General features: G+C 33.8%; 1 protein-coding gene and 1 long non-coding RNA gene across 2 annotated transcripts; one reads left to right on the top strand and one right to left on the bottom strand.

Moving 5' to 3' along the window:
• The first annotated feature begins 16,981 nt into the window (after positions 1-16,981).
• On the top strand, positions 16,982-18,213 carry LOC128920134 (uncharacterized). The gene is made up of 2 exons (XR_008470258.1): positions 16,982-17,424; positions 17,474-18,213. It is a non-coding gene; the product is annotated as an uncharacterized LOC128920134 (long non-coding RNA).
• Positions 18,214-18,499: 286 nt separating this feature from the next.
• Positions 18,500-26,993, bottom strand: LOC105219737 (E3 ubiquitin-protein ligase CHIP). Its single transcript, XM_011196033.3, has 6 exons — positions 26,662-26,993; positions 26,415-26,613; positions 22,479-22,620; positions 22,309-22,414; positions 21,643-21,699; positions 18,500-18,862 (listed from the first exon to the last, which is right to left on the bottom strand). Exons 1-6 carry the CDS (start codon positions 26,779-26,781, stop codon positions 18,620-18,622), a joined length of 867 nt encoding a protein of 288 aa, XP_011194335.1. The 5' UTR covers positions 26,782-26,993; the 3' UTR covers positions 18,500-18,619.
• Between the last annotated feature and the right edge of the window lie 507 nt (positions 26,994-27,500).

Genomic DNA, 27,500 nt, shown 5'->3' with positions numbered 1-27,500 from the left:
GATAAAAATATGAAAAAAAATTTAAATTTTTTTGTTACTTTGTCAAGTGCACAGAATAGGGCTGTTAGTGTCATTATTATAATACAGGAACTATGTAGTGTTTGTACCATTTAAATAGCATTGAGTTGCAAGTGGCATTGAATGGGTTTCTGCTTTACTCTAACATAATGGCATCTCGCAGCTTCACAGTTGAGCAGATCTTTGAGGAATTTATGAAATTTGAAGACAGTGAGGACAGATTTGATGGTAACGAATTACACAGTGTAAGTTTAGGCTCCGGGACTGATTTCGAGCAAGGCGATGGACACAAGAAATTGAAAACAATAACTTTGCTTTAGAGCAATTATCTATATCGTATTTGCAAATGGTACTCAGGGCGCATCACGAATGTCGTCTGGAAGAAAAAGAATATTGATCTCAACTCGTCATCGCTGAGCAAACCAATACTTACATTATACAAAACGATCCCAACAAGATTTTTCATGTCTCAGAAATGGACATCCAGCAATTTATTGAAATAACTTATATACTGTCTTTTGTACATCTTTCAATAGTGACGAAACATTGGAATTATGCAATCGGATCACCTTTCAAAATGAAAGCCATATTAAAAGCTATGAATGAACAAATTTGCTCAACGAAAGCAAGGAATAAAGCATGAAAAAATATAATTCCAAGAAGCCGAAAAATGAGGATATAAAATATTTGTACTATGTATATTATAGAGCCTGGAGAGCCAGATTTGGGTGCTGTCTCAAACGTAGTAGTTACAATGATCTGAAATATTCAGAGGGATCAAAAGTACAAGTTTATTTTGACAACTATTTTACGTCGTTGTCATTGATAGAATATTTGGTCATGGCAGGAATCCTCAGCTTAGGAACATCACGAAGAAAAAGAATACCGGACTGTAAATATCCGACGGATAAAGATATAATATTGCTAAGAGGACGCGTGGACACTCCGTCGAATATGCTAGAAATGTGGGAGGATTAGATGTATCTACCGTTCTCTAGAAGAACAACAAATTTCAATTTGTGAAGAAGTGTTTAATCTGTCACTCGATTCAACGATTGGCGTTCAGTTGTTTTCACCGCTAAAAAACATTTTAATTTAGATGTACGGGACATTGAAGTCATTCTCATGATTTGCGCAAAGATTAAGTATTAAACCGCCTTCCCAGCCGGGAAATGGGGTTTGGAGTGCAATGACGTATTATGGAACAATTAATTTAATATTTATTGATTGAAAATGAACGGTAAGCGCTTCAAAACAATATTGGGGTCAGTTTTTACATCAATAATAGATCTCTTCAAACCTATCTCATGGACATTTCAGAAAGAATGTTTTGTTTCATAACGCTTGAGTAGGTAAGTAATTTTTTTTCGGATCAGAACGTAAATAAATATGATGGCTTGGCCACCAAATTCTCCGGATGGTAATTGAAAACTGTTGGTAATGGCTGGTCCATGGACAGCTTATGAAGAAGGAAAGCAATAAGAAAACATTAATTGCAGCAGTTAAACTTGCTTGTAGGTTTCGCTAACTTATCGAGACTTCTATCATTCAATGACGAACCGGATATACATACATATGTCCACATAAAGTTAGTACAAACAAAGGAAGCAGTAAGCATTATTCAACATATTTTTATACTCTCGCAACAAAGTTGCTAAAGATAGTATTATTGTTTTGTTCACATAACGGTTGTTTGTGTCACCCAGAAATGAAAGAGTTAGATATTTGGTTATATATATATAAATGATCAGCACGACGAGTGGTGTTGAAATCCGGATGCATGTTCGTCCGACCGTGCAAGCGTTAACTTGAGTAAAAATTGAGATATCTTAATGAAACTTGAAACACATATTCCTTGGCACTTGAGGTGGTTGGTATTGCAAATGGGCGAAATCGAACAATTGCCACGCCCACAAAATGGCAAAAACAAAACATATAAAGTGCAATAACTAAGACATAAATAAAGTTATACAAGTAAAATTTGGTACAAAGGATCGCACTAGGAAGGGGCCTATTTGGATGAAATTTTTTGAGAAAGTTTGCGTGGCCCCGCCCCCTACTAAGGTTTTATACATAACTCGTAAACTGCTAAAGCTATATCAATCAAACTTTCTAGAGTCGTTTCCTTTAGGCTCTTCTTTATACAGTCCAAAATTGGATGAAATCGGATTATAACCACGCCCACCTCCCTTACAAAGGTTATGTTTAAAACTACTAAAAACGCTTTAATTCACTAAGGAAAAGCACCAGAAACCTTAAATTTCATTTCAAGTTACAGAAGGGCTGCACTCAAATTGGTACACAAAAGTTGAAATGGGTTGGGCTCCGCCTACTTATGGGTCAAAAACCATATTTCCCAAACTACTCGACCAATTTCAATGAAATTCGGTTCGTAATATTTTCCTGGAATTCTTCGCCCCCTAAGCGGTTATTTGTATATACATATCTCGCAAACCAGTAAAGCTATAGAAACCAAACTTTCTGCAGTCGTTTCCCTTACGCACCTCGTCACACGCCATGAAAAATGATAGTTTAAATCGGATAATAACCACGCTCACCTCCCATACAAAGGTTAGGTTGATAATTACTCAAAGTGCGTTAAGGGGTTTGACAACTTTTTTTTTCATTCGGAGAAAAACTAACGAAGTTACAGCAGGTTGAATAACGGTACCTCCAGCTACCTGCGCTGACTTCGATTTTCCCAAATATGTCATTTTTAAAGTCGGCGACCAGCCTACAGAAAAAACTACTGCATCGATCGTTTTGAAATTTTAAACAAATATTCTACATATATATAGCTCTCGAATGACCTGAGTTTTTCCAAAAATTTTAATTACTAACAGTTTTACAATAACAAATAGGTCGATTTTTTCGTCTAAAAACGCTATTTTAATTCTTTCAACTTGAATTGAAAAGTTGAAAGATTAAAAAAAACTTGAGATCAATTGAAAGATAAACTAAAAAACTAAAGAAAGCATTTTGATTTTCTGGTTTCGGATGATCCAGTGATGCTGTAGGCTGGTCACCGCACAACAACTTTTTTTCGAGGTGCCTGCAGAGATCGACGATAAATCCGTTATTCCTCGCTATTTTTCGATAAAACTTTTTTAAGTATCCTTCAAATGTAAATAAGTAAAATAAACCTACAGCAATATTTTTTTCTAAATAATTCATGAAAAAAGGTATTTTTTCGACGAAACAAACCTAAGCAACATAAGAAACACAAAATTTTACAGAAGAAATACCAGGAGGAAGCTGCACTCAGATTTTTTTTACAAAATGGAAAATAGGCGTGGCGTCGTCCACTTATAGGTCAAAAACCATATCTCAGGAACTACTCGACCGATTCGAATGAAATTCTGTATATAATATTTTCTTGACACCCTGATAACACGTATAAAAAATGAGCGCAATCGGTTCAAACCATGACCACTCCCACAAACTCAATTTTGAATTCCATTTGATGCCTTCACTTTATAATATATACATAAGGAACTGATCGAGATAGTGCAATAAAACATTACGCAAATACTCACAGTGATAGGCTTCATTTATGGAAAAATTGTCGAAATCGGATCATAACTTTTCAATGCCCCGGATATCGAATATGAAGAACGCAGTGCCTAAATGTAATTTTTCACCGATAGTATCGAGTTGCAATAGGTGCCCACACTCGCTTGCGGTGAAATTCGGTGTCCTTTTATTGTTTCCATCCATTTCCCAGATTCTAAATTTATTCGTCGCAAAGCTATTTTTTATCAACAATAATTTCAATTTGTCAGATGGTATTTGTAAACAAATGCATATATATATCATAATAGAATTTTATAGGAAATAAGCATCGACTGTGAAACGCAAATAACTACTCAGTCAACAACAATGCTTAGCTAAGATTTTATTTGGGCACAACTTAAGTATGAACTGTGAAACCGGGCATATGTCTCTGTTCCACAAATTATTAAAATCGGGTCAATACTTCCCTTAGCTCCCATATACCTAATTATAAGTTTTTCAAAATTACGGTGGCCTTTATTCCGCATATATATATCGGTAAATGGGTGAGATATATTAGCAAAATTAAATGAGCGTATAGTCTTAGATATAGTGTAGCTTGGTGGTGAAAATGAGTGAAATCGGTTAGCCTTTCCTTACTTGTTTTCTTCTATTAATATGTCTCCGTACCAAAAATTAGTGAAATCGGGTCATAACTTCACCTAGCTCCCATATACCAAATATATTTTCAGCTTTCGAAGGAATTTATACCATATATTTGACAAATATGTGGGCCAAATTGTGTATAATATTAATAAAATTAAATAAATTAATTAATTGTGAAAGTATAAAATGTTCGGTTACACCCTTCCTTACTTGTTTTCTTTTATTTATTGTCAATAAATGTTAAAAATAATCTATTTTCCTACCAAAAAAATAAGTAATTAGGCGTCTATTTTAGTAACCAAGAAAAGGTGGTCTTATTTTAAATTACTGTAGTTGATACATCGTTAAACCCCTTAACTGTGAACATTATTTTTGCTCCATGTCAGTCAGGAAAATTTTGAAATCTATAATATAAAAATGAATCGGAAAATGTGTTGCTAAGCGCATAACTCGAGAACCACTGAACCGATTTCGCAAATTCTTTGTTTAGAATGTTTTTAGAGGTATCGGGATGGTTCTTACGGAGAAAAAAAATTGGAAAAATTGCCTGAAAAAGTCTTAAATCCACAATTTTCTAATCACCCATACAAACAATTTGTGTCGTTAGTCTCGAAAAAAAGTCGAGAAGGGCCAAACCGATCTGGCTAATTTTAGTTATGAAATATTTATGGAAGACCAGGGAAGGATTAGAAAGTAAGTATGTATCGAAAAATTGTGAGGAAGACAACAAGAAGATGATTTAATTTGAATTGACAACAAAATTATAAAAAAAAAAAAACAAAAAATAATAATATTTTGAAAGTTGTCATTGTTGCTTTGTTAAAATATTTTTATCATTGTTCAATTGTATAAGGCTGTGTCGATAGCCCAAAACAATTTGTAACAAGTAGGGAAAGGCAACTGAACATTTTATACTCTCGCAATTTATTGATGTAATTTTATTACACGCAATTTGAAATAAAGTCAAATAGAATAACGAAAATCAGCAAAACTTGATAAATTAGTACATGAGGGTTGAGGTAATTCCAGAACCGATTTCACTCATTTTCAACGCCCAGTTATAATGGGAATAGGGGTAACTTGCCACCTGTTAGTAGGCAGCCAAACGGCAATTCGGCCTTGAAATTACTCCTACATTGCAAATCAACGAAACACCAGTCTGCAAAATCGTCAAACAAAAAGAGCTATAAAAAAGATTTTCCAGATATTCAAGTCGCTGGAGGCACTGCACAGGACTTTAAAAGATTTACGCGACAAAGAAAATATTTTTGGTGAAGCCATGATTCTGTTGGCAGGTGATTTTCGCCAGACTATTCCTGGATCAACTGTTGCTGACGAACTAATCACATTCCTAAAATCATCTCATTTGTGGCGACAAATAAAGAATCGCCAATCAACAACTAACATATGAGTGTTTTTCCAACAATATCATACTGCGATTGTAGAAATAGTTGAAAATGGTAGCGACACAGTTGACACCTCGATGGATTAATAACATTTTTAACGGGTTTCTGTCACTTCATGGCCTCGAAAGAGGAGCTTTATCGTGTTTTTCCTGACATGAAACCATAATATAATAAACATAAATGGCTGATTGAATGACCTATATTTCGTCAATTTAGAATTTCGTTCAAGGAGAGTTGACACAGTTAGTTATACCTAATTATAAGTTTTTCAAAATTACGGTGGCCTTTATTCCGCATATATATATCGGTAAATGGGTGAGATATATTAGCAAAATTAAATGAGCGTATAGTCTTAGATATAGTGTAGCTTGGTGGTGAAAATGAGTGAAATCGGTTAGCCTTTCCTTACTTGTTTTCTTCTATTAATATGTCTCCGTACCAAAAATTAGTGAAATCGGGTCATAACTTCACCTAGCTCCCATATACCAAATATATTTTCAGCTTTCGAAGGAATTTATACCATATATTTGACAAATATGTGGGCCAAATTGTGTATAATATTAATAAAATTAAATAAATTAATTAATTGTGAAAGTATAAAATGTTCGGTTACACCCTTCCTTACTTGTTTTCTTTTATTTATTGTCAATAAATGTTAAAAATAATCTATTTTCCTACCAAAAAAATAAGTAATTAGGCGTCTATTTTAGTAACCAAGAAAAGGTGGTCTTATTTTAAATTACTGTAGTTGATACATCGTTAAACCCCTTAACTGTGAACATTATTTTTGCTCCATGTCAGTCAGGAAAATTTTGAAATCTATAATATAAAAATGAATCGGAAAATGTGTTGCTAAGCGCATAACTCGAGAACCACTGAACCGATTTCGCAAATTCTTTGTTTAGAATGTTTTTAGAGGTATCGGGATGGTTCTTACGGAGAAAAAAAATTGGAAAAATTGCCTGAAAAAGTCTTAAATCCACAATTTTCTAATCACCCATACAAACAATTTGTGTCGTTAGTCTCGAAAAAAAGTCGAGAAGGGCCAAACCGATCTGGCTAATTTTAGTTATGAAATATTTATGGAAGACCAGGGAAGGATTAGAAAGTAAGTATGTATCGAAAAATTGTGAGGAAGACAACAAGAAGATGATTTAATTTGAATTGACAACAAAATTATAAAAAAAAAAAACAAAAAATAATAATATTTTGAAAGTTGTCATTGTTGCTTTGTTAAAATATTTTTATCATTGTTCAATTGTATAAGGCTGTGTCGATAGCCCAAAACAATTTGTAACAAGTAGGGAAAGGCAACTGAACATTTTATACTCTCGCAATTTATTGATGTAATTTTATTACACGCAATTTGAAATAAAGTCAAATAGAATAACGAAAATCAGCAAAACTTGATAAATTAGTACATGAGGGTTGAGGTAATTCCAGAACCGATTTCACTCATTTTCAACGCCCAGTTATAATGGGAATAGGGGTAACTTGCCACCTGTTAGTAGGCAGCCAAACGGCAATTCGGCCTTGAAATTACTCCTACATTGCAAATCAACGAAACACCAGTCTGCAAAATCGTCAAACAAAAAGAGCTATAAAAAAGATTTTCCAGATATTCAAGTCGCTGGAGGCACTGCACAGGACTTTAAAAGATTTACGCGACAAAGAAAATATTTTTGGTGAAGCCATGATTCTGTTGGCAGGTGATTTTCGCCAGACTATTCCTGGATCAACTGTTGCTGACGAACTAATCACATTCCTAAAATCATCTCATTTGTGGCGACAAATAAAGAATCGCCAATCAACAACTAACATATGAGTGTTTTTCCAACAATATCATACTGCGATTGTAGAAATAGTTGAAAATGGTAGCGACACAGTTGACACCTCGATGGATTAATAACATTTTTAACGGGTTTCTGTCACTTCATGGCCTCGAAAGAGGAGCTTTATCGTGTTTTTCCTGACATGAAACCATAATATAATAAACATAAATGGCTGATTGAATGACCTATATTTCGTCAATTTAGAATTTCGTTCAAGGAGAGTTGACACAGCTACAAACCGGGATGACGTATTAAATTATCCCACAAACTATTTTAAATTGCTGGACTATCCCTACTCACTTGCAATTAAAAGTAGTGTGAGTTGTCATCATGCTGCGTAACATAAAACAATATTAAACTTTGCAAGAGAACAAGACTGGCTGTGAAGAAGGTAATCAATATCGTCACCAAAGCCAAGATAAAGCCAACTATGAAATTTGGACATTTGTTACTTTCTCCAATATACGAATAAAAAAATCAAAGTTTTACAAATTATGATGATTTACGCGTTAACACAGATCTACAATAATGTCTATCAATCATTTTAAAATTTATCGGCTATAACGTTTTCGTCTTTATGCGTAAGAATTTTTTCTCTGCATTGAAAGATTTACTAATTTAATGTATACCTTAGCCACAAAAACGTGTGGCCGGGTCTGCTAGTTTGAAATAAAAAATTAAATGAATTTTCAAGACAACGTCGTAAAAAAATTTAATATTGCCAAGTAACGAAAAAATTATCAAGCGTTGGTCTGAATACCTCTATAATCTTTCTTATCCCTGAAGTATAATTTTTTAAATGTTTTTGCTTTAATTTAATTGAATTCAAAACAAAAAATTTTATTGCCGAAGATCGTATTAGGATTCAGAAACATTCTTAATAAATGTGTAATAATACGGGGCACACATGGTATAAGACAACATACTAAAATTGTTGAATAATTTATAAACAAGTAAGGAAGTGCTAATTTGGGGCGCAACCGAACATTTTATACTCTCACAATGTATTGATGTGATTTTATTAAGATAACACGCAATTTCACCCATATATTCGACATAAAGTTCAATAGAATAACGAAAATCATCATACATACATGAAGCTGAAGTATATGAGGGCTGAGATAATTCCTGAACCGATTGGTCGATAGCAACGTTGCAAGATGGGCAGTGCGTCAATCCTCATTGTACCAGCTCGTTTTTAGCCTTGTCGATATGGTATAGTTTCGGCTGCAGTGACACGTAGTGAGTTTGAGATGCTGTTTCACAGTTCACTTATGCCGAATCGCTGATGAGTGCTCTCCGAGAGCAGGAGTGCAAGGCAAGTAGAAAACTGCTCGGCTTGTGATTGCAGCTTTTCGATGTCGAATTTGGAATCCATCTGCACCCCTAGGTACTTAGCTGTCGAGGACAGAGGAATTGTTGTACCGTTGAGTGAGGGAAGAATAAATTGAGTTATCTTGGTTTTATTCGTGAATAGCATCAGGTTTGTCTTATGCAGGTTTACACCTAAGTCATTGCCTGCTGCCTATTGATGTAGTCTTCTTAGGGCCCTTTCCATTATCTCACTGATAGTGGATGGAAAAAGACCCATAGAAGCGGAGATAGGACACCTCCTTGAGGGGCCCTCTGCTTACATAGTAGCAGTGTTAGTGTTGCTTATTCGTTGGTTGCTATGATCATCCTGTTCATAAGCATCGATTTCACCCAACTGCCAATCATTCGGTCTATGCCGGCGTATGTCAGTGAACCAATTATCGTGCTTAATTATATATTGTTGAAAGCTCCCTCTATATCCAAGAAGGCAGCCATTATGTACTGTTTGTGCTGTAGCGACTTTTCTATTACGTTTACCACATCATGTAAGGCAGTTTCCGTCGATCGGCCTTTTATATACGCGTGTTGGGCCGTCGATAGTGTGCTTCCTATTCTTGATCTTATATATATATCCATTAATCTTTCTAGAACCTTCAACATGAAAGAGGTAAGTCTGATAGGTCTAAAATCTTTAGCACTATCGTGCGTTCTCCTGCCTGGTTTTGGTAGAAACATTACCTTAATTCTTTTCCAGCTCCTTGACTAGCTTTGTATAATTTTCAAGCAAAATGATTGCCAGGAGCATGCTTTTCTTGACAGCTTTTTTGTAATGCTTCAAGATATATTTGTATGGTTGCCATAACTTGATCTTATAGCTTTCATTAAAGCTTTCCTTAATAAAGTTCTTAGTTTCTTTAGGTCTCTGTTCCACCAAGGTGGTGATGTCCTCTTTCTCAGGATTGATTGAACGAATTCGTTAATATTTTTTCAATCTTCTCCACCTCAGTATCAAGATCCTGAGTGTTTCTGATCGTATTGCTATTTTGGCAGACTGTTAGTCTTCCTGTTGCCATCCTATTAAATTTATCCCATGCTGTTCTTCCCTATCCCTATCGTGGGCCATTTACGCTGATACCAAAAACAAATTGCTTCCCTTTTGTGCTTAATTAGGACACAAGAATGCATATCTATCTCTATTGTTGAGAATGCAAGCCCTTGGTTTATCTTCATTTCACTTGTAGTCGACGACCGCTTCCGTGTCGTCTTCGTCAGCCGCTTTTTCGCCCTGGAACACTTTCAACCTGGCCCTGCGGATACCGAAGCTGATTTTGTTGTCAGCTTTCGATAGAGCCTCTATTTGATTTATTGGGGTTTTCATCTTTTATTAGGTACCACTCGTCAATACCAGGTATTGACTTGTTTTGCAGTTTAATGCATCTGAGGAGCTTTTCGCCTGGCTTCTCTAGAGAGGGTAGCCAAATACGAGCACGAGGTCTTCTTGGAATGTCCTTCAATTTGATGCCTACAAAGGCGTCGCTGCTTTTGGCGACGCTACCCGTAAGAAAGTCCAAAGAGGCCTGGTCCGCGCTCTTGATTACCCTGTAACTCTTGGGTTTTTGGACAGAGTTTCCAACTGATCGTTTTGTGAGCGATTCCTCTTTTGCGACTTATTCTGCTTTACGATTTCTACGAGGGGTTCCGATTGCTTCCTTTTCAGGAAGCTTTCGTATTCCTCCACTATTTGCTGTAGTCTCTTTATCTCCCCTTCGTCAACTGAAGTGCCGGCAGCCTGATCTTTGGCTATCTTGCCTAACACATAGACGGCCCTCTGGTACCGGCTTTTCCCCAATTGATTTAGGGATTTCTTGCGTTTTTTACGGTTTTATCCTTTGGTTGCCAGTGTACTTTGGTTGGTACTCTGGGCAGCTTAGAGGTGGAGAGTTCCGTATTCAGATTTGGAGTACTCTGATTAGTTCCCACTATATTAGCTGGTGTCGCTACCGGCGTACTATGGCTGGTACCTCCGGTAGCACTCGTAATCGTCTCCTGACTGGAGGCGAAGAGGGCGTCTTTATCGGAATCCATGGTCTGATTCCGATACGTTGCTTACGTAGTCCCTGTCACAAATCGTCAAAGTGTTAGTTGTTATTGTTTTTGTTTTATTGTTTTCTTCAAGGTTCATATTTGGTCCCACGAGTAAGCCGGGAGGGGTTGGTCACTCGTCTGCAGAGCCGGTATGCGGAGAGAAGGCATTTGATACCTCCGACCTCGCCTGGGCATCGGAGGGGACCGTTCGCTATCAGCTATTCAATACCGCCCGCTGACCATTCAGCCCTCGGCACCGGTACCTGGACAACTTGGCTTAGGGTGGTGCGGGTATCCTCACACTTTCCACAACAAGAGGTGAGTGTATGTGACTTCCCATTTGGGATGCTCACATTTCTATTACTTAAGCCCCTTCGCCACGACAAAGCGACCAACCTCGAAAGAGGCGCGGCGAATGAGTCCGTATCAGTCCTTATCCCGTATATTGCATTTCTTGAACGGCAGACATCACAGCCTTTATACTCTTACAAAGAAATGAAACCGCTTTGCAATGGCACCTTCCCAATTAAAAGATCAGACATTCCAGGTACAATACATAAGGGGGAAATACGTGTAAATTCAATTTTTGTCATAAATCGCTTGTAAAACTAATGAAAACAAGTAAGGAAAGGCTAAGTTCGGATGTAACCGAACATTTTATACTCTCGCAATTTATTGAAGAAATTTTATTAAGATAACGCACAAATTTACCCATAAATTCGGCATAAAGCTTAATAGAATAACGAAAATCGTCATATATAGATATGAGGGCTGAGGTAATTCCTGAACCGATTTCATTCAATTTCACCAGCAAGGTACACTATATCCAATACTATACGCTCACTTAATTTTGCTAAGATATATCACATATTAACCAATACAAATATGCGTAATAAAGCCCAACGCATTTTTGAAAAACCTATAATTAGGTATATGGGAGCTAGGAGATGTTGTGACCCAATTTTAATAATTTTTGGAACAGAGACACACTATTGGAAGAAAACAATTTCCTCTGAATTACATTAAATTAGCTGAGAGATTTACCCATATTTTCGGTTAAAATTTAACCTTGGGCGCTGAGTTCAACATGTTCGATATCTGGGGCCTTGAAAAGTTATAGTCCGTTTTCGACAATTTTTTCACAAGTGATGCCACAGGTCATATACTGTATTTGTGTAAAGTTTTATTTCGCTATCATCATTGGTTCCTAATGTATATATTATAAAGTGAAGGATTCAGATGGAATTCAAAATTGAGTTATAAAGAAAGTATTCGTGGTTGTGAACCGATTTCATCCATTTTCCACACATGTCATCAGGGTCTCAATAAAATATTATATACCGAATTTCATTGAAATCTGTCGAGTAGTTCCTGAGATATGGTTTTTGACCCATAAGTGGGCGATGCCACGCCCATTTTCCATTTTGTAGAAAGATCTGAGTGCAGCTTCCTTTTGCTATCATTTCTGTGAAATTTTGTGTTTCTGACGTTTCTCGTTAGTGAGTTAACGCACTTTTAGTCATTTTCAACCTAACCTTTGTATGGGAGGTTGGCGTGGTTATTATCCGATTTCTTTCATTTTTGGAGTGTATAAGGAAACGGCTAAAAGAAACGACTGCAGTAAGCTTGGTTTATATAGCTTTATTGGTTTGCAAGATATATACAAAAAACATATTTGTGGGCGGGGTCACGCCCACTTTTCCAAAAAAATTACATTCAAATGTGCCCCTCTCTAATGCGATCCTATGTTCCAAATTTTATTTTCATAACTTTATTTATGGCTTTGTTATAGCTCTTTATGTGTTTTTTGTTATCGCTTTTTGTTATCGCCGATTCCGCCCATCTTCGAACTTAACCTTCTTATGGTGCCAAGGAACACGTGTTCCAAGTTTCATTAAGATATCTCAATTTTACTCAAGTTACAGCTTGCACGGACGGACAGACGGACGGACGGACAGACAGACATCCGGATTTGAACTTTACTCGTCACCCTGATCACTTTGGTATATATAACCCTATATCTAACTCGTTTAGTTTTAGGACTTACAAACAACCGTTATGTGGACAAAACTATAATACTCTCTTTAGCAACTTTTGTTGCGAGAGTATAAATATTAAGTTAAAGTGCGTTCGGTACAGCGCCCGAGAATATAATTTAGTTTTTTTTTTATTTTCTCGAGACTAGTTTTTTGAACTAGTGTACACTCTAGCTTAAAAAGTTTTTAACCAAACATCTTGAAATTTAGTATATGATTTCTTTACAAAATTATGCTTAATTATAACCTGAATCAGAACGATATTTTTATTTAAACTAATTGTTTATGCTAAATAATAGGCGTGTTTTATTTGACCACCACAAGCTAATAGCTAAATCATGGACATATGTACATATAAAACGCAGTTAGCTTATTTCATATCTTCGCTTAAAAATGAATTGTGTTGGCAATGTGGGCCCGAACTCTCAGCTGAAATGTAATTTATTTGAAAACAAACGATTGAATTTATTAATCAAATTTCTTTTTGTTTACCGCTTTTCTATAATATTCTGATCTTTGCTTACAATTTTTATCTGTAAAAATGGGGTTTCTCGCTATTGCCAACTACTTTTTTTTGGAAAAAACCAAACTTACTTTCACAGCCCTCTAAAATATGCATTTTTGAAGTGAAAACTTCTTATGACATATATTCTATAAATGTATACTATACGCGCTCTTTGCATGGGCATTCGTTCGTGCTCTCGCGACAGACGAGATTACATTCCTATATGAATAATCAAAGTGTATAGGTATGCGAGAGCGCTGCATGCTATACGCAGTCTTTGCATGGGCATTCGTTCGTGCCCTCGCAACAGACGAGATTGAGAGTTTTTTATATTTATTTTATAAATGAATATTAAATGGAAAATTTATTAATTTAAATATTTCATTTGACTTGTGTTGCTGCTATGGTATTGTGTTAAAACAAAAAAACAAATCTAAAGTATTAATAGAATTAATAAAAACATTTAAACAGTTTGAACTCAAGAAAGTAATGCGACAATAGACTATTTTCTTCGATTTTAACGAAAATAGGAGATGGAACTATTTTAACACAAGAAGAAAAGAACCTGATTGAATCTAGATTTGTTACTAAAGACTATGCGCAATCTGTATGTCCGGAAGGGACAAGACTTATGTTTACAAATATTGCTGTCAACGAATACAACAATACAATTTTGAATAGTTATCAAAATAAAATTATTTCATTGGTATCGGATGTTTTCGTTGGCTGTCATAATGCCGACCAAGAAGCTTATGTTAGACAAAAGTTACACAAAATGAAACCGGACGAGACCGGCGGCTTACCATACGAATTAATTCTAGTTCCCAACCGGCCTTATATGATAACTACAAATGATGGTTTATCTAATGGCACTGTAGGTACATTAATTCATATTGAATCAAATGAAAATTATGAAATTACAAGAATTTGATTAAAGTTTCAAAAAAACTGCTGGTCAAAAGCGCAAAACTAAGGCAAGAAATGATATTGAACGCTTGGGAATCGACAGAGATGCTGTGCCAATTTCTGCTCAAACATCATCAATACCACTGAACAACAACAAAACTATTGTGGCGAAAAGAAAACATTTTCCACTAGTTTCGGCTTTGGTTATGACGATTCACAAGTCTCAGGGAGGTACTTTTGATGCTATTGTTTATGAATACAGTCGTTCTCACTCAAGAGAATTGGTTTACGTAGCCTTATCAAGAGTAACTAATATAGAAGGTTTGTTCTTACTAACTAAAGAAGATACAGGAGCGAGTTGGAAATTTCATCATGGCAGAGTAGGAAACGCACCGACGGATGATTTAAACACAAACAAAAACCAAAAGAGATCTACAACTCATCCAGATGATTTATCCATCGAACGATTACATGATAATAACTTACAAACTGTTCCTAAAACATTTATTGATTTCATTTCTACAAAAAAGGGTTATCTATTTTTTATTCAATTGTCAAAGCTTACGACGACATGTACATGACCTATCAGTTGATGCTCTTGTTGAGAAAATGAGTGTGTTAATATTATCAGAAACTCATGTGAGTAACGAAGAAACCATTGGCATTCCAATTTTCAACTTTATAGAAAGTTTCAAAAGAGACAATCGTCCAGCAGATGGGGTGGCTATTTATCATCGGTCCGATGATACTATGGCCACATTTTCTACAGATCATATGGAAGTGCATGCCATATATGCCAGTATGTTTAGCACTAATGTTTCCAATATTGGTGATATATGTATTTCCCAATGCCATTCTAATGGACAAACAATAAAATGGCTTCCGTTTATATTTCACCAAAACAGTCTTTACAAGCAATACGAGAGTTCTTGTATTCAAATTTATTCATTTATTCTAAAGTTGCTTCCGCACTATTTATGATGAAAATTAATAGAAGATTTTATCATTATCCTATGATTTTGAGTGGAGATTTCAACATAAACTTTGCAGATGTCAAAAATCAATCATTAATTGAATTTTTATATGAAGAATATTTATTTAACGATGTCCAATGATCGCAACCTTAGCACAACAAAATACAAAACTACTATTGATGCAGTATTCACAAGATATATAAATAGATTTAAATCAAAATTGTTCATTTCATACTTTAGTTACCATAGACCCATTGTTCCAATTTTACAATTTGATGAAAATCCTGATAATAATGATGAAAATGCTGATAATGATGATGTAAGAGTTGTTGATATTATGGATGAGAATTGATAAATTTTGTATGTACTATTTACTAATATTTAATAATTTAAATAAAACCACTTCCTTCGAATATAGTTTCTATATTATTAGACTTCATGTCCGTTCAAAAAGTCCCACATCGCTTTGATAAACTTGATTTTTTATATACAATTGCTCATGTCGCGAGCGCACCTAAAAATGCTCACCCAAAAAAGTGCCCAAAGCGCAATAAGAAGATACATATCTAAAAGAAGTAATAATTTTGTTTCATTGATTTCAGATTAATAGCAGTGACAGATGAGCAACATTAATGCGCCTTAAGAAATGCTAATGCGCATTGAAATTTTATGGTGACAGATGACAAATTTTGTGCATTTAGACAGCTGATTGAGATTATATTCATTAAACAAAGTAAACAAATCTATCAGGACATTTTCGGCGGTGGTTGTCGTTGTTGTTTTCGAAACCGCTCACTGTTTGCTTTCTAACATCTGAAAACATTAAAATTAGTTATTGTTAATAAATTTGCCAATAATTATAGTTTAATTGGCAAAATAGACATATAAATCATTTGTTTACGTTTTTCTTCTTCTTCTTTGTATCAATTAGCATTCACAATAGCAAAAATCGGTCATTTTGGGCAGCGTTGCCAACTCAAATTTGGTAAATTCAGCTAAATGCACGGAATTTTTGTGCATTACTTATATTTTATTTTAATTAATCTTCTCGAAAACGGCCATCTACACGTATTTCCCTCCTTAAACGCTTGGAGTGGTCAGTAGTCTTTATCAAAATTGTGGTTGATTTATACGTGGCGAGCACAACGATGGGCGGGTAGAATTTAGTTGAAACTTCTTCTACCGATGCTAATATCCGGAGGGCTATTACGTGTGTCCTTAATTCTGGTGATAGTGTCCCCAGGCCGTCGAGAAGCAGTGAGACCTGCTGATTCCAAACAGCGCAACTTACCGAAGTGGAATTTAGATAGTTGAATTGCGGACATCTGTTCTAACTTTCCAGTTGAAGCAGCAGTTTTAGCAAACGAGCCCGACTCCTTTCGCCAGCCAACTCATCGGAATTATGATTCAATAACTCTTTATATTTCGATACTCCCGATATTGACATCGACGGATGAAATCGATGGGGATTTCTCGGTTATTTTCTGCCAGGAGCCTAACCCTCTTCCCTACTAAATATACAGCGACCATAGTATCCAACTAGCAGGAATACAATCTCCCTAATATGGGCACCTGAATATAGTATGACGCTGATAAAGAAGGTACAGACGTGTCAGTAGAGTATATACACTAGGGGTATAACTTTTTGAATTTTTTGAAAAAAAAAAAAAATTACATGGCATAACACGATGAGGAATAGTAAAAAAATTATAACTGCGTTTTTAGTTTTTCGATTTATTTCAAAAACTTCACGCAGAATTTAAATTGAAAATTCGTATGAAAATTTCATACATATGGCAAGAAAAAACACCATATGAGATTATGTTCTTTTCTTTGTGTCTGTTTTGTTTTGCTCTTCTTTCGTTATTCGTCGTATTTTTGCATATGACAAAAATAGATAACGGTACATTTGAGTAAATGCTTTATGAATGATTGAAACCTCGTATAAGCGTCGCGCCAGTTGCCTTTATTTAGCTGTCGGTCTCTTATTCAGTGCGTGGCGGCTGGAGTGAAAGTGTCTTTTGTGTCTTTTAAAAAAAGTGGTGCTGAAGTTTTAAAAAATTCAAAACAATAGGAAAACAATTTAATAACATTTGAAAAATCTAAGAATAAGAGAACAGAAATCAATAACATTGAAAACCCCTTGAGTGAAATGTGTAAGATTCCAAAACAGACCGTGATTATAGGAAGGTATAATGAATTAGCAAAAACGGAGTAATTGAAAAAGAAAATATTCCAGATTATTTCAAACGAAATGATTGCCTTGTGGTCGAAACGAAACTTTCCGAGCATAACACGTATAGCTGCACAACGGAAGATAACAAAAGTCTTAAATGATTATTCAACATTTTTAAAATTCCCGGATGGCAGAAATGTTACAATGGCGTTATGTGATATAACTGATTTAAAAGGTGTCTGGCTAGGAACTGAGGACAAAAAGTTGTATGAACTCCAAACAACTACAAATGAAGATGTTGGGTACACGACAGCTAAAGCAGTTTGTGTGCATCCCTCCAAAGCTGCCCTTTTAAGAAAAAATTTTCAAAGCACCTCGTGTTTAAATAAAGTGGCGCTCAACACTTCAACATCATCAGCTGAATCTGTCGAGCAATTCGAAACAGCACATAAGTGTTTTCTTCAACATTGGGTAAAAGAAGATTCTGCCATTCTGAATTTAAAAAGATCTAATATTTGCGCTGAAAGAGCCATCAAAGTTATTCAGGAAATTTTCCCTTTTTGTAAATCTGAATATAGTTTAAATCTTAAGTTTATCTCAAATAATATCAAAATGAATTAAATAATGAACTAAAACGTATATTTACTATAAAAATGTATTTGTCTTGTACTTAAATTAATCTTATTGCTTCTAAATCAAAATTTGTCTTCTTCTTCTTCGCATATAATGAATTTTTTCAATTTAAATTCTGCGTGAAGTTTTTGAAATAAAACGAAAAACTAAAAACGCAGATATCATTTTTTTACTATTCCTCATCGTGTTATGACATGTAAAGTAGGTGTTACAAAAATAGACTACCCCTAATATACACAATGAGGCCCATATGCTTCCTTATAAGGATTATAACCATGCAAGGACGTTAAGAAGTAAATAGGTTAGATAGCCTAAAGGACATCCACTAGACAGATCATATACGAAAGAATTACGGTACTACAGGACCGACTGTTGTGAGAATTGAATTTAAAGAGAACTTAGGTGTTGTTTCTGAGTTTCGTGCTTTCAATTTGTGATAGAAGAAGAAATATGAAATGTTTGTAATGGTTAAAGAATTTTTATTTAGTGTATCTTAAAATATTTATTATTTATGTTTTTCTTAATGCTACATATATATTAAATTTTTTTAATACATATGTATAACTTGAACAATTTTTAAAAGTCTAAAGCCCATTCGTTTTCCGCAATAAATGAGTCCACTACCTCTTTCATCGAAAAATTCGGTATAAGTTGGTCCTGGGTTAATTTAACTCTAGTCACAGGATCAAAATGGCCTACACGTTGCAGATGCTCTTCAATATCTTTCCGTTCATATGTAATGCCGGATGGAGTTATCACAGGATCGGTGAGAATTTCAAAACTGATCTTACCACATAGATAGTCTGGCACATCGCGTTTCTGAAACGGATAAATATTGTTTAAAATAATAATCATATATATTTAACAAAATCACAAATCTGGAAGATACAGTAAATTATATTAAATTGAAAAACCAATTGAGAATTAGAGCTAATTTGTTATTGAGTACAACTTCGGCCGTTTATCAATGCTAACTATTAAGAGTTAGAAAAGCAATTCTGATGATAAAACGTTGCTTAAAAAAATGTAAAGAAAGTTGTTGGCGTAAGAAGCAGGGATAAATTCAGAAAGAATTGTCCAATGAAAAACCTCGTGGATTGCATTTTTAGGTGCGCTCAGACATGAGAAATTGTACATAAATCAAGTTTATCAAAGCAATGTGGGCACTTTTTGAATGGACATGAAGTATAATAATATAGAAACTATATTCGAATGGTTTTATTTAAATGAGTAAATATTAGTAAATAGTAAATACAAAATTTATCAATTCTCATCCGTAATTTCAAGAACTCTTACATCATCATTATCAACATTTTCATCATTATTATCAGGATTTTCATCAAATTCTAAAACTTAAACAATAGGTCTATGATAACTATAATATGAAATGAACAATTTTGAATCTATTTATATATCTTGTGAATACTGCATCAATAGTAGTTTTGTATTTTGTTGTGCTAAGGTTGCGATCATTGGACATCGTTAAATCAAATTCTTCATATAAAAATTCAATTAATGATTGATTTTTGACATCTGCAAAGTTTATGTTGAAATCTTCACTCAAAATCATAGGATAATGATCAAATCTTCTATTAATTTTCATCTTAAATAGTGCGGAAGCAGCTTTAGAATAAATGAATAAATTTGAATACAAGAACTCTCGTATTGCTTGTAAAGACTGTTTTGGTGAAATATAAACGGAAGCCATTTTATTGTTTGTCCATTAGAATGGCATTGGGAAATACATAGATTACCAATATTCGAAACATTAGTAGTAGTAGTAGTAGAAAATGTCCACTCGCTGGACGATTGTCTCTTTTGAAACTATAAAGTTGAAATTTTGAATGTCAATGTTTTCTTCGTTACTCACATGAGTTTCTGATAATATTAACACACTCATTTTCTCAACAAGAGCATCAACTGATAGGTCATGTACATGTCGTCATAAGCTTTGACAATTGAATAAAAAATAGATAACCCTTTTTTTGTAGAAATGAAATCAATAAATGTTTCACTTCTGTCTGCACTCCCGGAGTGCAACCCCACTAGGTGTTAACACAATACCATAGCAGCAACACAAGTCAAATGAAATATTTAAATAAATAATTTTTCCGTTTAATATTCATTTATAAAATAAATATAAAAAACTCTCAATCTCGTCTGTCGCGAGAGCACGAACGAATGCCCATGCAAAGACTGCGTATAGCATGCAGCACTCTCGCATACCTATACACTTTGAGTATACATATAGGTATGTAATCTCGTCTGTCGCGAGAGCACGAACGAATGCCCATGCAAAGAGCGAGTATAGTGGGCCTAATCATTGAATCCGCAGCGAATTCGATTTCGATACGATAAAGATTTTCGATCGAAAATGTTCATGCAATCATTGATTCCGTCGATAAACTGCTTTACCATAAAGTGGGAACGTAAAACTGTTTTATCGACAAATGCGACAAATTTGAAAAAGTGTCTGTGCTATTTGCTTTATTCTAAAAAAATTAAAACTGACATTTAACTATTGAGATATTTCTTCCATAAAAATATTTAATTTCCTGAGGCTCTTTGAGAAAATTCTTTCGCTATTTCGAGTGGGCAACCTTATATCGCTTTTAAACATTTTTAATTTATTTTTGTTAGTCCGTTTTTGTCTTTCGTCTCTAAAATACCTATTAAAACATGATTTAGTCCGTCATCAGTAATTATTTACATAAAAACTTCCAAATGGTTTATTTCTTTTACATTTCCGCAACTCGTTCACCAACGGATAGATTTCCAGCAAAATTTTCGATTTTGCGGATTCAATGATTTCGTAATTAGCGACATCTATTAGCAGCGGAATGTATTTTTTCGAGTCGGTAAGTGAGTTCAATGTGATCGTAAATTTTATTTTCGATACGGATTCAATGATTCGATCGAATCGAACCAATTTTCGATCGAAAGGGATTCAATGATTAGGCCCAGTATACATTCATATATTATAAGAATACACGCGGAGTATATCTATGTAAAATCTCATCTGTCGCGAGAACGGCAGAAAATGCTCACCCACAAAAGTGCCCAACGCGCCATAAGAAGTTTTCACTTCAAAAATTTTGGTAAATGGGATCAAGTTTGTTGTTGAATTATAGAACTAACAAATGCAAACAAATACGGAATAAAATAATGGAACGCTGTTTGGGTAAAATCAGTAAACATTGTCAAATAATTTTCTTACACTCACATATTTATATATTACACTTCGTATGTAAGAGTTACTGATTCTCAAGAAATTTCCGTCAGCAAAAATATATAAATATGTAAACAGAAACAGCTAATTTCTTTCCAATTATATTGAATTGAAAAATTCATTTGTATTATTCTATAACGTACGTTTTCACATGTATTTCAATATTTGTTGCAAAATAGTTAATAATTAAACTTCAATTTGACAATAAATCCTTTTCTCTTGGGCTAGAAGTTTCTGAAAGTTATTTTAGACCCAGAATAAATATACGTGATAGATTTCAAATTTTTACAAATTAGAAATTTGTTGAATTTGTAAAGTGCACAGAATAGGGCTGTTAGATTGTATAAAATTTAAAAACTTTTGAACTCACTCGTCTTCTGTCATCCACTTTAGCAAAAATATTATTTAACTCCTTAATGTGATCGTCCTGGAAAGAAATTTAAGTTAAAATAAAAAATAAACCTCACGATACAGATTTGATGAAGTTTTGAAGTAAATTAAGCATTATAATTAACAAATGTTGGTTTTAGTTAAAATTACAAAACGAAATTCTGAACTCCAGTTGCTGTGGGTAAATATTTTCACAATGTTACTTGCAAAGACCCCAATTTTTCAATTAAAATTGTCAATGCTTTTAAATAAAATTAATTAGGAAATTTATTTTGTATATCCAAACAAATATTATTCAAATGAAATTCTATTGCAAATTGTTATGTTAATATGGATATGAAGCTAGATATTTTACCAAAACAAATGCGCTTTGGTTAATATAGCTACAATTATTAGTAAGTAGTCATATGCAAATGACACTCGAAAACATACGTAATTAAACCTTATTAATAAATTACTAAATATAATAAATAAACTACAATTTGAATATTAATTATGGATATGGACCGCAATATAATACATAATAAATTTATAATAATAATACATAATAAATATATAATATATATATAATAATAATAATAATATATAATAAATAAACTACAATTTGAATATTAATTATGGATATGGACCGCAATATAATACTTACACATTGTTGCTCACATTCCTGTTGTTTTTCTTTTAATTCATGTTCATTGATATTCTCGCCGATCTTCAATCTAGCTAAATTTCTATCCATATCTTCTTTTATAAGCCTGAAACCCAATTTAGGCATATAATTTAATATCAGTTAATTCTAAAGGACTATATCAGTTCTACCTATTTATATACGTTTGTAGTTCTATTTCTTGGCATATTCTCTTTTCTTCTAATAAACTCCACCGTTTCTTTCGTGCGAGACGTAACTGGCAAGTAATGTCATCTCCAAAATTTTGTTTCTGCTCCTTTGATAAATCGAAAGCTGGAAAAATATTGTTTATTGCGAAATTCCAATACAATAGCGTACTAAGTAATAATGATGTAAGTATTTTCCGACGGAAAACATATTTAGTATTACTGGTATGATTTATTAATTCTGAATATAAATATTCAAAATTAAACTAATTGCGGTTCTAAATTTTGTCAGACAATATCAGTTGTAATAAGCATTTGCAACAAGGAAAAATAAAAACAAGTAAGGAAAAGCTAAGTTCGGGTGCAACCGAACATCTTATACTCTCGCAATTTATTGATATAGTTTTATTAAGATGACACACAATTTGACCCATATATTCGGCTTCAATATATAGTATATGAGGGCTGAGGTAATTCCTAAACCGATTTCAAGCCTTTTCACCGCCAAGGTACACTATTTCCAAGATTATATGCTCACTTAATTTGGCTAAGATATTTCGCGTATTAACCGATTTATAAGGTATTAAGCCCATGGTATTTTTGAAAAACTTATAATTAGGAATATGGGAGCTAGGGAAAGTTTTGAACCGATTTTAACCATTTTTGGTACAGAGACACACTACTATAAGAAAAATATTCCATCTGAATTAAATTAATATATCTGAAGAGATTTACCGATATTTTCGGTGAAAAATTACCCTAAATCACTGAATTCTTCATATTCGATATCCGAAAATTATAGTCCGATTTCAAAAATTCTTCCACAAGTTATGCCAGAAAACAAATACAGTATTTTTGTAAAGTTTTTTAAACTATTTTCATTGGTTCGTTATGTATACATTATAAAGTGAAGGAATGAGATGGAATTCAAAATTGATTTATATGGGAAGTAGTCGTGGTTGAGAACCGATTTCACCCATTTTCCACACGTGTCATCAGGGTGTCAAGAAAATACTATATACCGAATTTCGGAATCGGTGGAGGAGTTCCTGAGTTAGTTAACACACTTTTAGTGATATTCAACATAACCTTTGTATGAGAGGTGGGCGTCGTTATTATCCGATTTCAACTATTATATTTTCATGGTGTATGGTGGGGCACGTAAGGGAATCGACTGCAGAAGTTTGGTTTATATAGCTTTATTGGTTTGCGAGATATATACAAAAAATTATATATCGTATTTGGGCGCGATCTTTTGAACCAAATTTTACTTTTTAACTTTATATATAACTTAGTTATGACACTCTTATTACATGGCGATAATGCGATGATGGATGATGGAGGCTACAATAAAATGATTACTCTGTGTCTTGTTTTGTCATTTTTTTATTAAATAAACGATAATGGCTTTTATTCCACAAAATATTTCTGTTTTGAACTTTCAAAATTATAATTTAAATTTTCACTATGGAAATGTCATATTTTCTCGCACGATACTGCGGGAAAAATCAAACGAGGCGACGTCGAAATACACGCATTATTGCAAAGTCGTGCTTATATTGAACATCTTCACCTGCTAATAAATGTTTGGATCTGTGAACTGCCCGCATTTAACGCTCCGCATCGCCTGAGCCGCATTTGTCGTGTATACGCTGGATGTGGCGTAATACTCTCTTAGCAACTTTTGTTGGGAAAGTATAAAAAAAATATTAAAAGGAATCTAACGGATAGCAATCTACGATTTAATCGAGACAACGAGTAGTGAAGTTGCATTTGAAAGACAAAACCATACGATAATCTTTAAATCAGAACTAAATATGTATGGTGTGCGGACATTAAAAAGAGCGAGAATAGTGATCGGTGTTATGAGAAATTACCTAAGATCATTTTAAAACTGCAAAAGATCTAAAGATCTGGAAACGATGTAAGTTTAAATACTCTTCGAAATACTTTTCATAAATATGAATAATATGGAAGAGCTAGGAAAAGGCATTTAAAAGACTTAAAAACACTCTTTAGAGGAGAGCGCAATAGATATAAATATATATATAAATATTTCTACCTTTTATATATATATTATCAGTCCTATTCTGTGCACTTGACAAAATAACAAAAAAATTGAAATTTTTTTCAAATTTTTATCAAGTAAGAATTTTTTTGGTATTCTGTGACAATTTTGATAAAATAAAAAGCTTGAGTACGCATAGCTTTTCCCCACACATGTGGGAAACAAAATAATATAAACAGAAACAGCTGATTTCTGTCCAATTATATTGAATTGAATTGAAAAATTTATTTGAATTATTCTATAAAGTACGTTTTCACATGCATTTCAATTTTTGTTGCAAAATAGTTGGTAATTTAACTTCAATTTCAGAATAAATCATTTGCTCTTGGTCTAGACGTGAAGTTTCGGAGAGTGCGCAAATATTCCATGCTCCGAATCTAGCCCTATTTTTCATGCATAAAGTTCCATAAAATTTGCATGAGTGTTTGTTTTAACCGAGCCTTCTTCATTGTAGCTTCATTAATAAGTTTGGTTTACGATTGACCGGTTATCAGCCTATCTATCCGGTTCTGATGTCGAGATATCGACTGAAGCGTCCCGGACCTGATGCAAAGTATTTGCTTTGGTTTTACTACCCCATTTACTCTACATAGATGATAAGGTTATACCGCCTTTACTCGGTCGCCAGAGCCTCGTTAGCCTCACTAACCAAACAGGGAGTGTCACGCGTAAATGAGGTTAATTGATAATCGGATGGCACAGGCTATTCGCTTTTCCATCCCATATCCCCCCTAATTTTTTGCTCCCCAGCAAAGCCATAGAATACTATATAATATAATAATATAATAGTTTTTTGGGGACTACGAAATCTTTGTTCATTACTGGCAAAAATTTGCTAAGCTGTAATCGTATGTAATACAGAGAAAACAATGTCCTCAAAGTTACCCTCATTATCTTAATTTTTTTATATAAAATAGGGAAAAATAAACTTCTTAATATAAAAACGGCTGAATACCGCGAGCAATCAACATATTCATATTTTTCCTCTTTGTATAGAAATAACGACAAAAGTAAAATATCTCCATTGCAACAAATTCACTTTCACACCTATCCACAACTAGATATTTTATTTGTCAAGATCATTTTACTTCTTACCAACTTATAAAGAAAAATGCTTTTTATTTTAGACACAGAATACGAAATGCTTGATAAATTTCAATTTTTTACAAATTAGAAATTTGTTGAATTTGTAAAGTACACAGAATAGGGCTGTATATATATATATTACTTCTACTGCCGATAAAAAAAATCCAGAATTGAGATTTGAATAGGTGAAAATCGAGGTGGATTCAAATTATGCAGAGACAAATTAAAATAGTGCTATATGGGAAATATGTGTAGTTGTAGTCCCATATCGATCTGACTGTAATACAGCCATGAATATATTTTATGACATTTAAAGATCCTAAGATTTTTCTTTATCGAGTTCACGCAGTTTTAGTAGGTTTTGTATGGGCCAAGGTCATAGTAATTATCTTATTTTATTTATTTTCACATCAATGACATTGTAGTTTGTGAGATAGTCCTTTCCTGAAAAGTTTTGAACTTCTTTTCCTTGATTCTTGGTGTCAAATGCTGAGCTTTCTGTTCACTCAACGGCAAATCATTGTGCAATCGAATGTTATCGTTATATATTATTGATAGTTGATATCTTGATAGTTTCTTCTGTCACTTCATACCTATCTATCATTCAATGTTATGGGTCCCGAACAATGAATAGAATATTTTATCTATCGTGTGCAAAAATACATCGATAACTTTTATAGAATTAAAAAATAGACTTTTAAAAATTGATATAACTAAACAACAAACAAAAGTTTCACCCAATATTTCAATAGCTCAGATATACATACCCCTTTGTAAGTGTTTAATGGCCTCGTCATATAGTTCCATTTCTATTAGGCATTGCCCTAAAAAAAAGTGGGCTTTAAGAAAATTAGAATCGAGATCTAACGCCCGGCGACAATCTTGGCATGATAATTCCCATCTTTTTAGTTTCAGGTAACATAAGGCCCGATTAGTAAAGTAAGTTGCATTATTGGGATTTTTCATCTATGAAAATATAATATATTAGGTGTTCTCTAATTTCAAGAAACTTACAATCGCCTTAGTGTAGCAGCTTACAGCGTCATCATATTTTCTTAATACAAACAACTGATTTCCTTGTTCTTTCAACTGCACATCAGAAAGATTTGCAGTTGTATACGCTAATTTGCTCATTTTACAAATTCTTCCACGATCGCACAATCTAAAATAAGTACTCTTCTAAGGTTACCAATAATGTATCTACAAACCAGCGAATTTCAACACTTAAACCGACACTATATTATTGATAGCTTTGAATTAATTTCCCCGTCAGTACCTTCACAAAACCAATAAAATTTGTTATGATTAAAGAAAATAAATAAATAGGGAACCAGCTGTTGGCAACTCATTTAACCCACATATACAATATCATATTTATCTTCACAAGACTGTGTTTAGACACAGATACTTTTATTTCTGACTATTTCCCTTGCATTTGGGGTTTTTACTATTCTCTTTCATACGAGTATCCCTGCAAGACGAGTAGAGTTACCTATCTTATGGTGTATTGGTTACCAGTAAAAAAAGCTTGTATTATTTAATTGGTCTCTCTTGTTTTAGCAGTAGGAAAAAAGTTACCATTTCTACACTTTTACGGCATGTCGATGTGATTATCTTGCTCGCTCTCTCTTATTGATTTTGGTGCAAATCCTGCATATGTCTTTCTGCTCTAATTTTGTATTGTTTTGAAAAGGCATATGTCACTCTGTGGTTAGCAGAGCCCACTGTAGTAGATTTTTATTTAATCAGCCATCTATCAGTGGAGATTGTTCGATTTATCATTTTCAGGTTCACCCCTTAGTCACAGATATTGGTCATTTGTTGGGTCACCGTTTCGTTACTTAAATTTGGTT

This window comes from Zeugodacus cucurbitae, chromosome 3 (assembly GCF_028554725.1).
Source record: "Zeugodacus cucurbitae isolate PBARC_wt_2022May chromosome 3, idZeuCucr1.2, whole genome shotgun sequence".
In the NCBI taxonomy this organism is placed as follows: Eukaryota; Metazoa; Arthropoda; class Insecta; order Diptera; family Tephritidae; genus Zeugodacus; species Zeugodacus cucurbitae.
This window is presented reverse-complemented; position numbering and strand designations above follow the sequence as displayed.